Below are 12,500 nucleotides of genomic sequence, written 5' to 3' on the forward strand. Positions count from 1 at the left end.
CTCTCACCTACTCCCCCTCTCTCTCCTCCTCCCCCTCTCTCTCCTCCTCCCCCCTCTCTCTCCTCCTCTCTCTCCTCCTCCTCCTCTCTCTCTCCTCCTCCCCCTCTCTCTCCTCCCCTCCCTCTCCCCCTCTCTTCCCCCTCTCTCCCCTCCTCCCTCTCTCTCTTCTCCCCCTCTCTCCCCCTCCCCTCTCTCCCCCTCCCCCTCTCTCTCCTCTCCCCCCTCTCTCTCCCCTCCCCTCTCTTCCCCCCTCTCTCCCTCCTCCCTCTCTCTCTTCTCCCCCTCTCTCCCCTCCTCCCTCTCTCTCCCTCCTCCCTCTCTCTCTCTCCTCCTCCGCCTCTCTCTCTCCTCCCCCTCTCTCCCCTCCTCCCCCTCTCTCTCCTCTCTCTCCTCCTCCCTCTCTCCTCCTCCCCCTCTCTCTCCCCTCCCCCTCTCTCTCCCCTCCCCTCTCTCTCCCCTCCCCCTCTCTCCCCTCCCCTCTCTCTCCTCTCTCTCCTCCTCCCCCTCTCCCTCTCTTCCCCCCTCTCCCTCTCTTCCCCCCTCTCTCCCTCCTCCCTCTCTCTCTCCCTCCTCCCCCTCTCTTCCCCCCCTCTCCCCTCCCCTCTCTCCCCTCTCCCTCTCTTCCCCCTCTCCCTCTCTTCCCCCTCTCCCTCTCTTCCCCCCTCTCCCTCTCTTCCCCCCTCTCCCTCTCTTCCCCCCTCTCTCCCCTCCTCCCTCTCTCTCTCCCCTCCCCCTCTCTTCCCCCTCTCTCCCCTCCCCCTCTCTCTCCCCTCCCCCTCTCTCCCCTCCCCTCTCTCTCTCCTCCCCCTCTCTCTCCTCTCCCCCTCTCTCTCCTCCTCCCCCTCTCTTCCCCCCTCTCCCCTCCTCCCTCTCTCTCTCCTCCTCCTCTCTCTCCTCCTCCTCTCTCTCTCCCCTCCCCTCTCTCTCCCCTCCCCTCTCTCTCCCCTCCCCTCTCTCCCCCCCTCCCCTCTCTCTCCCCTCCCCCTCTCTCCCCCCCCCCTCTCTCTCCTCTCCCCCTCTCTCTCCTCCTCCCCTCCCCCTCTCTTCCCCCTCTCCTCCCTCTCCTCCCTCTCTCTCCCCCCCCTCTCTCTCCCCTCCCTCTCTCTCCCCTCCCCCTCTCTCTCCCCTCCCCTCTCTCTCCCTCCCCCTCTCTCTCCCCTCCCCCTCTCTCTCCCCTCCCCCTCTCTCTCCTCTCCCCCTCTCTCTCTCCCTCCCCCTCTCTTCCCCCTCTCTCCCCTCTCTCTCCCTCCCCTCTCTCTCCCTCCCCCTCTCTCCCTCCCTCTCTCTCCCCTCCCCTCTCTCTCCCCTCCCCCTCTCTCTCCCCTCCCCCTCTCTCCCCCCTCCCCTCTCTCCCCTCCCCTCTCTCCCCCCCTCTCTCTCCTCTCCCCCTCCTCCTCCCCTCCCCTCTCTTCCCCCTCCCCTCTCTTCCCCCTCTCTCCCCTCCCCCTCTCTCTCCCCTCCCCTCTCTCTCTCCCCTCCCCTCTCTCTCCCCTCCCCTCTCTCCTCTCCCCCTCTCTCTCCCCCTCCCCCTCTCTCCTCCTCCTTTCTCTCCTCCTCCCCTCTCTCTCCCTCCCCTCTCTCTCCCCCCTCTCTCTCCCCTCCCTCTCTCTCCCCTCCCCCTCTCTCCCCTCCCCCTCTCTCCCCTCCCCCTCTCCCCTCCCCTCTCTCTCCTCTCCCCCTCCCCTCTCTCCCCCCCCCTCTCTCCCTCCTCCCCCTCCCTCTCCTCCTCCCTCTCTCTCTCCTCCTCCCTCTCTCTCTCTCCTCCGCCTCTCTCTCTCTCTCCTCCCCCTCTCTCTCCCTCCTCTCTCTCCTCCTCCCTCTCTCCTCCTCCCCCTCTCTCTCCCTCCCTCCTCTCTCTCCCTCTCCTCTCCTCCTCCCTCTCTCTCTCCTCCCCCCCTCTCTCTCTCCTCCCCCTCTCTCTCTCCTCCCTCCCCTCTCTCTCTCCCCTCCCTCTCTCTCCTCCTCTCTCTCGCTCTCCCCCTCTCTCTCTCGCTCTCCCCTCTCTCTCTCGCTCTCCCCCTCTCTCTCTCGCTCTCCCCCTCTCTCTCTCGCTCTCCCCCTCTCTCTCTCTCGCTCTCCCCCTCTCTCTCTCGCTCTCCCCCTCTCTCTCTCGCTCTCCCCCTCTCTCTCTCGCTCCCCTCTCTCTCGCTCTCCCCTCTCTCTCTCGCTCTCCCCCTCTCTCTCTCGCTCTCCCCCTCTCTCTCTCGCTCTCCCTCGCTCTCTCCCTCGCTCTCCCCTCTCTCTCCCCCTCTCTCTCCCCCTCGCTCTCCCCCTCGCTCTCTCCTCCTCCTCCCCCTGCTCTCTCCTCCCTCCCCCTCGCTCTCTCCTCCTCCTCGCCCTCTCTCTCCTCCTCGCCCCCTCTCTCTCCTCCTCCTCGCCCCCTCTCTCTCTCCTCCTCCCCCCTCTCTCTCTCCTTGCCCCCTCTCTCTCTCTCCTCCTCCCCCCTCTCTCTCACCTCCTCCCCCTCTCTCTCTCACCTCCTCCCCTCTCTCTCCTCCTCCCCCTCTCTCTCTCTCTCTCTCTCTCTCTCTCTCTCTCTCTCTCTCTCTCTCTCTCTCTCTCTCTCTCTCTCTCTCTCTTCCCCCTCTCTCTCTCTCCCCCCCTCCTCCTCCCCCTCTCTCTCTCTCTCCTCCCCCTCTCTCTCTCCTACTGTCTCTCTCCTCCTTACTCTCTCCTCCTCCTGTCTCTCTCCTCCTTACTCTCTCCTCCTCCAGGTTGGGGTGAACAGTACACAGGTCCCCAGAAGATGGAGTCAGGAACGTGGGGTGATCCGCCAGGCCCCCCCGTCTCTGTGGACAACGGGACATCGGCCTGGGGAAACCCATGGACACCAGCTCCACCTGGGAGGAGCTGAGAGACAGAGGGGGACAGAGACAGAGGGGACAACTCTGCGACAGGAGGCTGGGAAGGACCTGGAGCACAGAACCACCACAAACCTGGTGAGACAGACACACACACAAACCCATCTCCTTGTCTCTCTCCAGGCCCCCTCGTGTCTCTCTCCAGGCTCCCTCGTGTCTCTCTCCAGGCTCCCTCGTGTCTCTCTCCAGGCCCCCTCGTGTCTCTCTCCAGGCCCCCTCGTGTCTCTCTCCAGGCCCCCTCGTGTCTCTCTCCAGGCCCCCTCGTGTCTCTCTCCAGGCCCCCTCGTGTCTCTCTCCAGGCCCCCTCGTGTCTCTCTCCAGGCCCCCTCGTGTCTCTCTCCAGGCCCCCTCGTGTCTCTCTCCAGGCCCCCTCGTGTCTCTCTCCAGGTCCCCTCGTGTCTCTCTCCAGGTCCCCTCGTGTCTCTCTCCAGGTCCCCTCGTGTCTCTCTCCAGGTCCCCTCGTGTCTCTCTCCAGGTCCCCTCGTGTGTCTCTCCAGGCCCCCTCGTGTCTCTCTCTCCAGGCCCCCTCGTGTCTCTCTCTCCAGGCCCCCTCGTGTCTCTCTCTCCAGGCCCCCTCGTGTCTCTCTCTCCAGGCCCCCTCGTGTCTCTCTCTCCAGGCCCCCTCGTGTCTCTCTCTCCAGGCCCCCTCGTGTCTCTCTCTCCAGGCCCCCTCGTGTCTCTCTCTCCAGGCCCCCTCGTGTCTCTCTCTCCCAGGCCCCCTCGTGTCTCTCTCTCCAGGCCCCCTCGTGTCTCTCTCTCCAGGCCCCCTCGTGTCTCTCTCTCCAGGCCCCCTCGTGTCTCTCTCTCCAGGCCCCCTCGTGTCTCTCTCTCCCAGGCCCCCTCGTGTCTCTCTCTCCAGGCCCCCTCGTGTCTCTCTCTCCAGGCCCCTCGTGTCTCTCTCTCCAGGCCCCTCGTGTCTCTCTCTCCAGGCCCCCTCGTGTCTCTCTCTCCAGGCCCCCTCGTGTCTCTCTCTCCAGGCCCCCTCGTGTCTCTCTCTCCAGGCCCCCTCGTGTCTCTCTCTCCAGGCCCCCTCGTGTCTCTCTCTCCAGGTCCCCTCGTGTCTCTCTCTCCAGGTCCCCTCGTGTCTCTCTCTCCAGGTCCCCTCGTGTCTCTCTCTCCAGGTCCCCTCGTGTCTCTCTCTCCAGGTCCCCTCGTGTCTCTCTCCAGGTCCCCTCGTGTCTCTCTCCAGGTCCCCTCGTGTCTCTCTCCAGGCCCCCTCGTGTCTCTCTCCAGGCCCCCTCGTCCCCTCGTCCCTCTCTCCAGGTCCCCTCGTCTCTCTCCAGGTCCCCTCGTGTTTCTCTCCAGGCCCCCTCTTGTCTCTCTCCAGGTTTAATCCCTTCATCCTCTCTCCACCCTCCAGGTCCCAAGCCCATGCAGCAGGAGAGTAGTACCTGGTGCGGGGAGGAGGTGTCGTGCCAGGCCAGTTGGGAACCGGAGGAGGAGCTGGAGATCGGGATGTGGAGTAACACCCCAAGTCACCGAGACCGGGACAGAGAGAACCACAGAGACCGGGACAGAGACGGTCACAGAGAGAACCACAGAGACGGCCACGGTCAGGACAACAGGAACAGCGGGCCACAGCAACACAGCTGGAACTACATGAAGAAAATCCCTCCCAAGGTATTAATATATATTAACCCAGGTCTCTCTGTGTGGGTTATTAACCAGGGGTCTCTCTGTGTGGGTTATTAACCCTGGTCTCTCTGTGTGGGTTATTAACCCAGGTCTCTCTGTGTGGGTTATTAACCAGGGGTCTCTCTGTGTGGGTTATTAACCCAGGTCTCTCTGTGTGGGTTATTAACCAGGGGTCTCTCTGTGTGGGTTATTAACCCTGGTCTCTCTGTGTGGGTTATTAACCCAGGTCTCTCTGTGTGGGTTATTAACCCTGGTCTCTCTGTGTGGGTTATTAACCCTGGTCTCTCTGTGTGGGTTATTAACCCAGGTCTCTCTGTGTGGGTTATTAACCCAGGTCTCTCTGTGTGGGTTATTAACCCAGGTCTCTGTGTGGGTTATTAACCCAGGTCTCTCTGTGTAGGTTATTAACCCAGGTCTCTGTGTGGGTTATTAACCCTGGTCTCTCTGTGTGGGTTATTAACCCTGGTCTCTCTGTGTGGGTTATTAACCCTGGTCTCTCTGTGTGGGTTATTAACCCTGGTCTCTCTGTGTGGGTTATTAACCCTGGTCTCTGTGTGGGTTATTAACCCTGGTCTCTCTGTGTGGGTTATTAACCCTGGTCTCTCTGTGTGGGTTATTAACCCTGGGGTCTCTGTGTGTGGGTTATTAACCCTGGGGTCTCTGTGTGTGGGTTATTAACCCTGGGGTCTCTGTGTGTGGGTTATTAACCCAGGTCTCTCTGTGTGGGTTATTAACCCAGGTCTCTCTGTGTGGGTTATTAACCCAGGTCTCTCTGTGTGGGTTATTAACCCTGGCGTCTCTCTGTGTGGGTTATTAACCCAGGTCTCTGTGTGGGTTATTAACCCAGGTCTCTCTGTGTGGGTTATTAACCCTGGGGTCTCTCTGTGTGGGTTATTAACCCAGGTCTCTCTGTGTGGTTATTAACCCAGGTCTCTGTGTGGGTTATTAACCCTGGTCTCTCTGTGTGGGTTATTAACCCAGGTCTCTGTGTGGGTTATTAACCCTGGTCTCTGTGTGGGTTATTAACCCAGGTCTCTGTGTGGGTTATTAACCCAGGTCTCTGTGTGGGTTATTAACCCAGGTCTCTGTGTGGGTTATTAACCCAGGTCTCTGTGTGGGTTATTAACCCAGGTCTCTGTGTGGGTTATTAACCCAGGTCTCTGTGTGGGTTATTAACCCAGGTCTCTCTGTGTGGGTTATTAACCCAGGTCTCTGTGTGGGTTATTAACCCTGGTCTCTGTGTGTTATTAACCCAGGTCTCTCTGTGTGGGTTATTAACCCAGGTCTCTCTGTGTGGGTTATTAACCCAGGTCTCTCTGTGTGGGTTATTAACCCAGGTCTCTCTGTGTGGGTTATTAACCCTGGGGTCTCTCTGTGTGGGTTATTAACCCTGGGGTCTCTCTGTGTGGGTTATTAACCCTGGGGTCTCTCTGTGTGGGTTATTAACCCAGGTCTCTCTGTGTGGGTTATTAACCCAGGTCTCTCTGTGTGGGTTATTAACCCTAGTCTCTCTGTGTGGGTTATTAACCCTGGTCTCTCTGTGTGGGTTATTAACCCAGGTCTCTCTGTGTGGGTTATTAACCCAGGTCTCTCTCTGTGTGGGTTATTAACCCTGGGGTCTCTCTGTGTGGGTTATTAACCCTGGCGTCTCTCTGTGTGGGTTATTAACCCTGGCGTCTCTCTGTGTGGGTTATTAACCCTGGCGTCTCTCTGTGTGGGTTATTAACCCAGGTCTCTCTGTGTGGGTTATTAACCCAGGTCTCTGTGTGGGTTATTAACCCAGGTCTCTCTGTGTAGGTTATTAACCCAGGTCTCTGTGTGGGTTATTAACCCTGGTCTCTCTGTGTGGGTTATTAACCCTGGTCTCTCTGTGTGGGTTATTAACCCTGGTCTCTCTGTGTGGGTTATTAACCCTGGTCTCTCTGTGTGGGTTATTAACCCTGGTCTCTGTGTGGGTTATTAACCCTGGTCTCTCTGTGTGGGTTATTAACCCTGGTCTCTCTGTGTGGGTTATTAACCCTGGGGTCTCTGTGTGTGGGTTATTAACCCTGGGGTCTCTGTGTGTGGGTTATTAACCCTGGGGTCTCTGTGTGTGGGTTATTAACCCAGGTCTCTCTGTGTGGGTTATTAACCCAGGTCTCTCTGTGTGGGTTATTAACCCAGGTCTCTCTGTGTGGGTTATTAACCCTGGCGTCTCTCTGTGTGGGTTATTAACCCAGGTCTCTGTGTGGGTTATTAACCCAGGTCTCTCTGTGTGGGTTATTAACCCTGGGGTCTCTCTGTGTGGGTTATTAACCCAGGTCTCTCTGTGTGGGTTATTAACCCAGGTCTCTGTGTGGGTTATTAACCCTGGTCTCTCTGTGTGGGTTATTAACCCAGGTCTCTGTGTGGGTTATTAACCCTGGTCTCTGTGTGGGTTATTAACCCAGGTCTCTGTGTGGGTTATTAACCCAGGTCTCTCTGTGTGGGTTATTAACCCTGGTCTCTGTGTGGGTTATTAACCCAGGTCTCTGTGTGGGTTATTAACCCAGGTCTCTGTGTGGGTTATTAACCCAGGTCTCTGTGTGGGTTATTAACCCAGGTCTCTCTGTGTGGGTTATTAACCCAGGTCTCTCTGTGTGGGTTATTAACCCTGGTCTCTGTGTGGGTTATTAACCCAGGTCTCTCTGTGTGGGTTATTAACCCAGGTCTCTCTGTGTGGGTTATTAACCCAGGTCTCTCTGTGTGGGTTATTAACCCAGGTCTCTCTGTGTGGGTTATTAACCCTGGGGTCTCTCTGTGTGGGTTATTAACCCTGGGGTCTCTCTGTGTGGGTTATTAACCCTGGGGTCTCTCTGTGTGGGTTATTAACCCAGGTCTCTCTGTGTGGGTTATTAACCCAGGTCTCTCTGTGTGGGTTATTAACCCTAGTCTCTCTGTGTGGGTTATTAACCCTGGTCTCTCTGTGTGGGTTATTAACCCAGGTCTCTCTGTGTGGGTTATTAACCCAGGTCTCTCTCTGTGTGGGTTATTAACCCTGGGGTCTCTCTGTGTGGGTTATTAACCCTGGCGTCTCTCTGTGTGGGTTATTAACCCTGGCGTCTCTCTGTGTGGGTTATTAACCCTGGCGTCTCTCTGTGTGGGTTATTAACCCTGGGGTCTCTCTGTGTGGGTTATTAACCCTGGGGTCTCTGTGTGTGGGTTATTAACCAGGGGGTCTCTGTGTGTGGGTTATTAACCAGGGGGTCTCTCTGTGTGGGTTATTAACCCTGGGGTCTCTCTGTGTAGGTTATTAACCAGGGGTCTCTCTGTGTGGGTTATTAACCAGGGGTCTCTCTGTGTGGGTTATTAACCCAGGGGTCTCTCTGTGTGGGTTATTAACCCAGGTCTCTGTGTGGGTTATTAACCCAGGTCTCTGTGTGGGTTATTAACCCAGGTCTCTGTATGTGGGTTATTAACCCTGGCGTCTCTCTGTGTGGGTTATTAACCCTGGGGTCTCTCTGTGTGGGTTATTAACCAGGGGGTCTCTCTGTGTGGGTTATTAACCCTGGGGTCTCTCTGTGTGGGTTATTAACCCTGGGGTCTCTCTGTGTGGGTTATTAACCCTGGCGTCTCTCTGTGTGGGTTATTAACCCTGGGGTCTCTCTGTGTGGGTTATTAACCCTGGCGTCTCTCTGTGTGGGTTATTAACCCAGGTCTCTCTGTGTGGGTTATTAACCCTGGCGTCTCTCTGTGTGGGTTATTAACCAGGGGGTCTCTGTGTGTTTCAGATCAACAAATCGGTGAACAAGCAGGAGGATGCCTGGATGAACCAGTTCGTCAAACAGTTCAACAACATGAGTTACCCTGTGAGTACGCAGCCTTGAACCTTGAACCCTGAACCCTCAAATCAAACAGTTCAACAACATGAGCTACCCTGTGAGTACGCAGCCTTGAACCTTGAACCCGACCCTTCGGGACCCTTCCCGGAACCCGACCCTTCGGGTGTGATTGTAACAGGTCTTGGTTAGACTTTATGTGTAACAGATTTGCCTGCTAGGACCCATATAGACCCGAACGCAGCGGTAGAGCGAGAGAAATAACTATACATGTTCTCCTGCTGCACAACCTCTGCCTCCAGGGGCAGCAGCACGACCACAAGACCCCAGCACATCAGTGGACTCTCTCTCTCTCTCATCTCTGACCTATCTTATCCCTCTCTCTGTCCATCCCCTCCTAGAGAGACTCTCCTGAAGACTTGTCGAAGAGCAATAAGATGGAAGGAGGAGGGATGATGTCTGACAAGCGTATGGATGTGAACATGGGAGAGTACAGTGGAGCGATGGGGAAAAACTCAGCTTCCAGGCACCAGACCCACAAAGAGCCTTCCATGGAGAGAAGCCCTTACTACGACAAGGTACTGTCTGTGTAGTGTACCAGGGGGCAGTGTTGCACTGCCCCCTGGTGGTAGCTCAGTGTCATTACAGAATGTAGTCCCCTGGTGGTAGCTCAGTGTCATTAGAGTGTAGTCCCCTGGTGGTAGCTCAGTGTCATTACAGAGAGTAGTCCCCTGGTGGTAGCTCAGTGTCATTACAGAATGTAGTCCCCTGGTGGTAGCTCAGTGTCATTACAGAATGTAGTCCCCTGGTGGTAGCTCAGTGTCATTACAGAATGTAGTCCCCTGGTGGTAGCTCAGTGTCATTACAGAATGTAGCCCCCTGGTGGTAGCTCAGTGTCATTACAGAATGTAGCCCCCTGGTGGTAGCTCAGTGTCATTACAGAGTGTTGTCCCCTGGTGGTAGCTCAGTGTCATTACAGAATGTAGCCCCCTGGTGGTAGCTCAGTGTCATTACAGAGTGTAGTCCCCTGGTGGTAGCTCAGTGTCATTACAGAATGTAGTCCCCTGGTGGTAGCTCAGTGTCATTACAGAATGTAGTCCCCTGGTGGTAGCTCAGTGTCATTACAGAATGTAGTCCCCCGGTGGTAGCTCAGTGTCATTACAGAATGTAGTCCCCTGGTGGTAGCTCAGTGTCATTACAGAATGTAGTCCCCTGGTGGTAGCTCAGTGTCATTACAGAATGTAGTCCCCTGGTGGTAGCTCAGTGTCATTACAGAATGTAGTCCCCTGGTGGTAGCTCAGTGTCATTACAGAATGTAGTCCCCTGGTGGTAGCTCAGTGTCATATCAGAATGTAGTCCCCTGGTGGTAGCTCAGTGTCATTACAGAATGTAGTCCCCTGGTGGTAGCTCAGTGTCATTACAGAATGTAGTCCCCTGGTGGTAGCTCAGTGTCATAAAAAAGCTTTGGCTTCTCTGGCTTCCTCTGGGGCCTTCTCTCCTCCCTCTCTCCTCCCTCCCTCCATCCTCTGGGGCCCTCTCTCCTCCCTCCATCCTCTGGGGCCCTCTCTCTTCCTCCCTCCATCCACTGGGCCTTCTCTCCTCCCTCTCTCTTCCTCCCTCTCTCCTTCCTCCCTCCATCCTCTGGGGCCTTCTCTCCTCCCCCTCTCTTCCTCCCTCCATCCTCTGCGGCCTTCTCTCCTTCCTCCCTCCATCCTCTGGGGCCTTCTCTCCTTCCTCCCGCCATCCTCTGGGGCCTTCTCTCCTCCCTCTCTCCATCCTCTGGGGTCTTCTCTCCTCCCTCTCTCCTCCCTCCCTCCATCCTCTGGGGCCCTCTCTCCTCCCTCCATCCTCTGGGGCCCTCTCTCCTCCCTCCATCCTCTGGGGCCCTCTCTCCTCCCTCCCTCCATCCTCTGGGGTCTTCTCTCCTCCCTCTCCCTCCCTCCATCTTCTGGGGCCCTCTCTCCTCCCTCCCTCCATCCTCTGGAGTCTTCTCTCCTCCCTCTCTCTACCTCCCTCCATCCTCTGGAGTCTTCTCTCCTCCCTCTCTCTACCTCCCTCCATCCTCTGGGTCCTTCTCTCCCTCCTCTCTCTTCCTCCCTCCATCCTCTGGGTCCTTCTCTCCCTCCTCTCTCTTCCTCCCTCCATCCTCTGGGGCCTTCTCTCCTCCCCCTCTCTTCCTCCCTCCATCCTCTGGGGCCCTCTCTCCTCCCTCCCTCCATCCTTTGGGGTCTTCTCTCCTCCCTCTCTACTCCCTCCCTCCATCCTCTGGGGCCCTCTCTCCTCCCTCCCTCCCATCCTCTGGGGCCCTCTCTCCTCCCTCCCTCCATCCTCTGGGGCCTTCTCTCCTCCCTCTCTCTTCCTCCCTCCATCCTCTGGGGCCTTCTCTCCCTCCTCTCTCTTCCTCCCTCCATCCTCTGGGGCCCTCTCTCCTCCCTCCCTCCATCCTCTGGGGCCTTCTCTCCTCCCTCTCTCTACCTCCCTCCATCCTCTGGGGCCTTCTATCCTCCCTCCCTCCATCCTCTGGGGCCTTCTCTCCTCCCTCCCTCCATCCTCTGGGGCCTTCTCTCCTCCCTCCCTCCATCCTCTGGGGCCTTCTCCTCCCTCTCTCTTCCTCCCTCCATCCTCTGGGGCCTTCTCTCCTCCCTCTCTTCCTCCCTCCATCCTCTGGGGCCTTCTCTCCTCCCTCCCTCTACCTCCCTCCGTCCTCTGGGGCCTTCTCTCCTCCCTCTCTCTACCTCCCTCCGTCCTCTGGGACCTTCTCTCCTCCCTCTCTTCACCTCCCTCCGTCCTCTGGGACCTTCTCTCCTCCCTCTCTTCCTCCCTCCATTCTCTGGGGCCTTCTCTCCTCCCTCCCTCCATCCTCTGGGGCCTTCGCTCCTCCCTCCCTCTACCTCCCTCCGTCCTCTGGGGCCTTCTCTCCTCCCTCCCTCTACCTCCCTCCGTCCTCTGGGGCCTTCTCTCCTCCCTCTCTCTACCTCCCTCCGTCCTCTGGGACCTTCTCTCCTCCCTCTCTTCCTCCCTCCATCCTCTGGGGCCTTCTCTCCTCCCTCCCTCCATCCTCTGGGGCCTTCTCTCCTCCCTCTCTCTACCTCCCTTCGTCCTCTGGGGCCTTCTCTCCTCCCTCTCTCTACCTCCCTCCATCCTCTGGGACCTTCTCTCCCTCCTCTCTCTTCCTCCCTCCATCCTCTGGGGCCTTCTCTCCTCCCTCTCTCTTCCTCCCTCCATCCTCTGGGGCCTTCTCTCCTCCCTCATCTGTCCGTCTGTCCTTGCCTCTGCAGCTCTCCCTGCCGCTCTCTGCTTATGATCGCTCCGCCTCGGAGGAGCTCTCCTCCAATCACGGCATGAGCTTTTCCCCCTCCCACTCTGCTCAGCCTATCCCCTCTCTCTGCTCAGGGCAGGCTCCAACCCCCTCTGTCTCTGAGGCTGGTAGGCAGGTGAGTGGTTACGCTGCTCTTGAATTTAGTGTGTGTGTCTTGTGTGTTTCAGTCCTCTTAACGTGTGTGTGTGTGTGTGTGTGTGTGTGTGTGTGTGTGTGTGTGTGTGTGTGTTAGTTACAGAATGTAAACTCCATGTATGGCAGCAGTGCAGTACCATCTCATAACGCTCCCCTCAACTCAGCCCAGAACAATCTCCGTAACCAAGTGCCTCCACCCGTCCTGTCCTCTCAGGTACGCACGCACACACACACACACACACACACACACACACACACACACACACACACACACACACACACAATATATGTGGCCACCGATGAACTACCTGGTGTGATCATCTAAAAATATTAACCAGACTGTCCCTTTAAAGGGGATGTTAACCAGACTGTCCCTTTAAAGGGGATGTTAACCAGACTGTCCCTTTAAAGGGGATGTTAACCAGACTGTCCCTTTAAAGGGGATGTTAACCAGACTGTCCCTTTAAAGGGGATGTTAACCAGACTGTCCCTTTAAAGGGGATGTTAACCAGACTGTCCCTTTAAAGGGGATGTTAACCAGACTGTCCCTTTAAAGGGGATGTTAACCGGGAGGTCCCTTTAAAGGGGATGTTAACCAGACTGTCCCTTTAAAGGGGATGTTAACCGGACTGTCCCTTTAAAGGGGATGTTAACCGGGAGGTCCCTTTAAAGGGGACGTTAACCGGGAGGTCCCTTTAAAGGGGATGTTAACCAGACTGTCCCTTTAAGGGGGATGTTAACCGGGAGGTCCCT

The 12,500-nt window shown here is 57.2% G+C and overlaps 1 protein-coding gene across 1 annotated transcript in view; it reads left to right on the forward strand.

The window, feature by feature from the left end:
• Positions 1–2,869: 2,869 nt before the first annotated feature.
• Positions 2,870–12,500, forward strand: part of LOC124024175 (trinucleotide repeat-containing gene 6A protein-like) — a 53,520-nt gene continuing 43,889 nt past the window's right edge. The window contains exons 1-5 of the mRNA XM_046338162.1: positions 2,870–2,939; positions 4,222–4,481; positions 8,246–8,323; positions 8,695–8,871; positions 11,851–11,961. Of these exons, the coding sequence (XP_046194118.1) occupies positions 4,233–4,481; positions 8,246–8,323; positions 8,695–8,871; positions 11,851–11,961 (615 nt within the window). The 5' untranslated portion in view covers positions 2,870–2,939; positions 4,222–4,232. The remainder of the gene's footprint in view (positions 2,940–4,221; positions 4,482–8,245; positions 8,324–8,694; positions 8,872–11,850; positions 11,962–12,500) is intronic.

Source organism: Oncorhynchus gorbuscha, unplaced genomic scaffold (assembly GCF_021184085.1).
Source record: "Oncorhynchus gorbuscha isolate QuinsamMale2020 ecotype Even-year unplaced genomic scaffold, OgorEven_v1.0 Un_scaffold_1761, whole genome shotgun sequence".
NCBI lineage: Eukaryota > Metazoa > Chordata > Actinopteri > Salmoniformes > Salmonidae > Oncorhynchus > Oncorhynchus gorbuscha.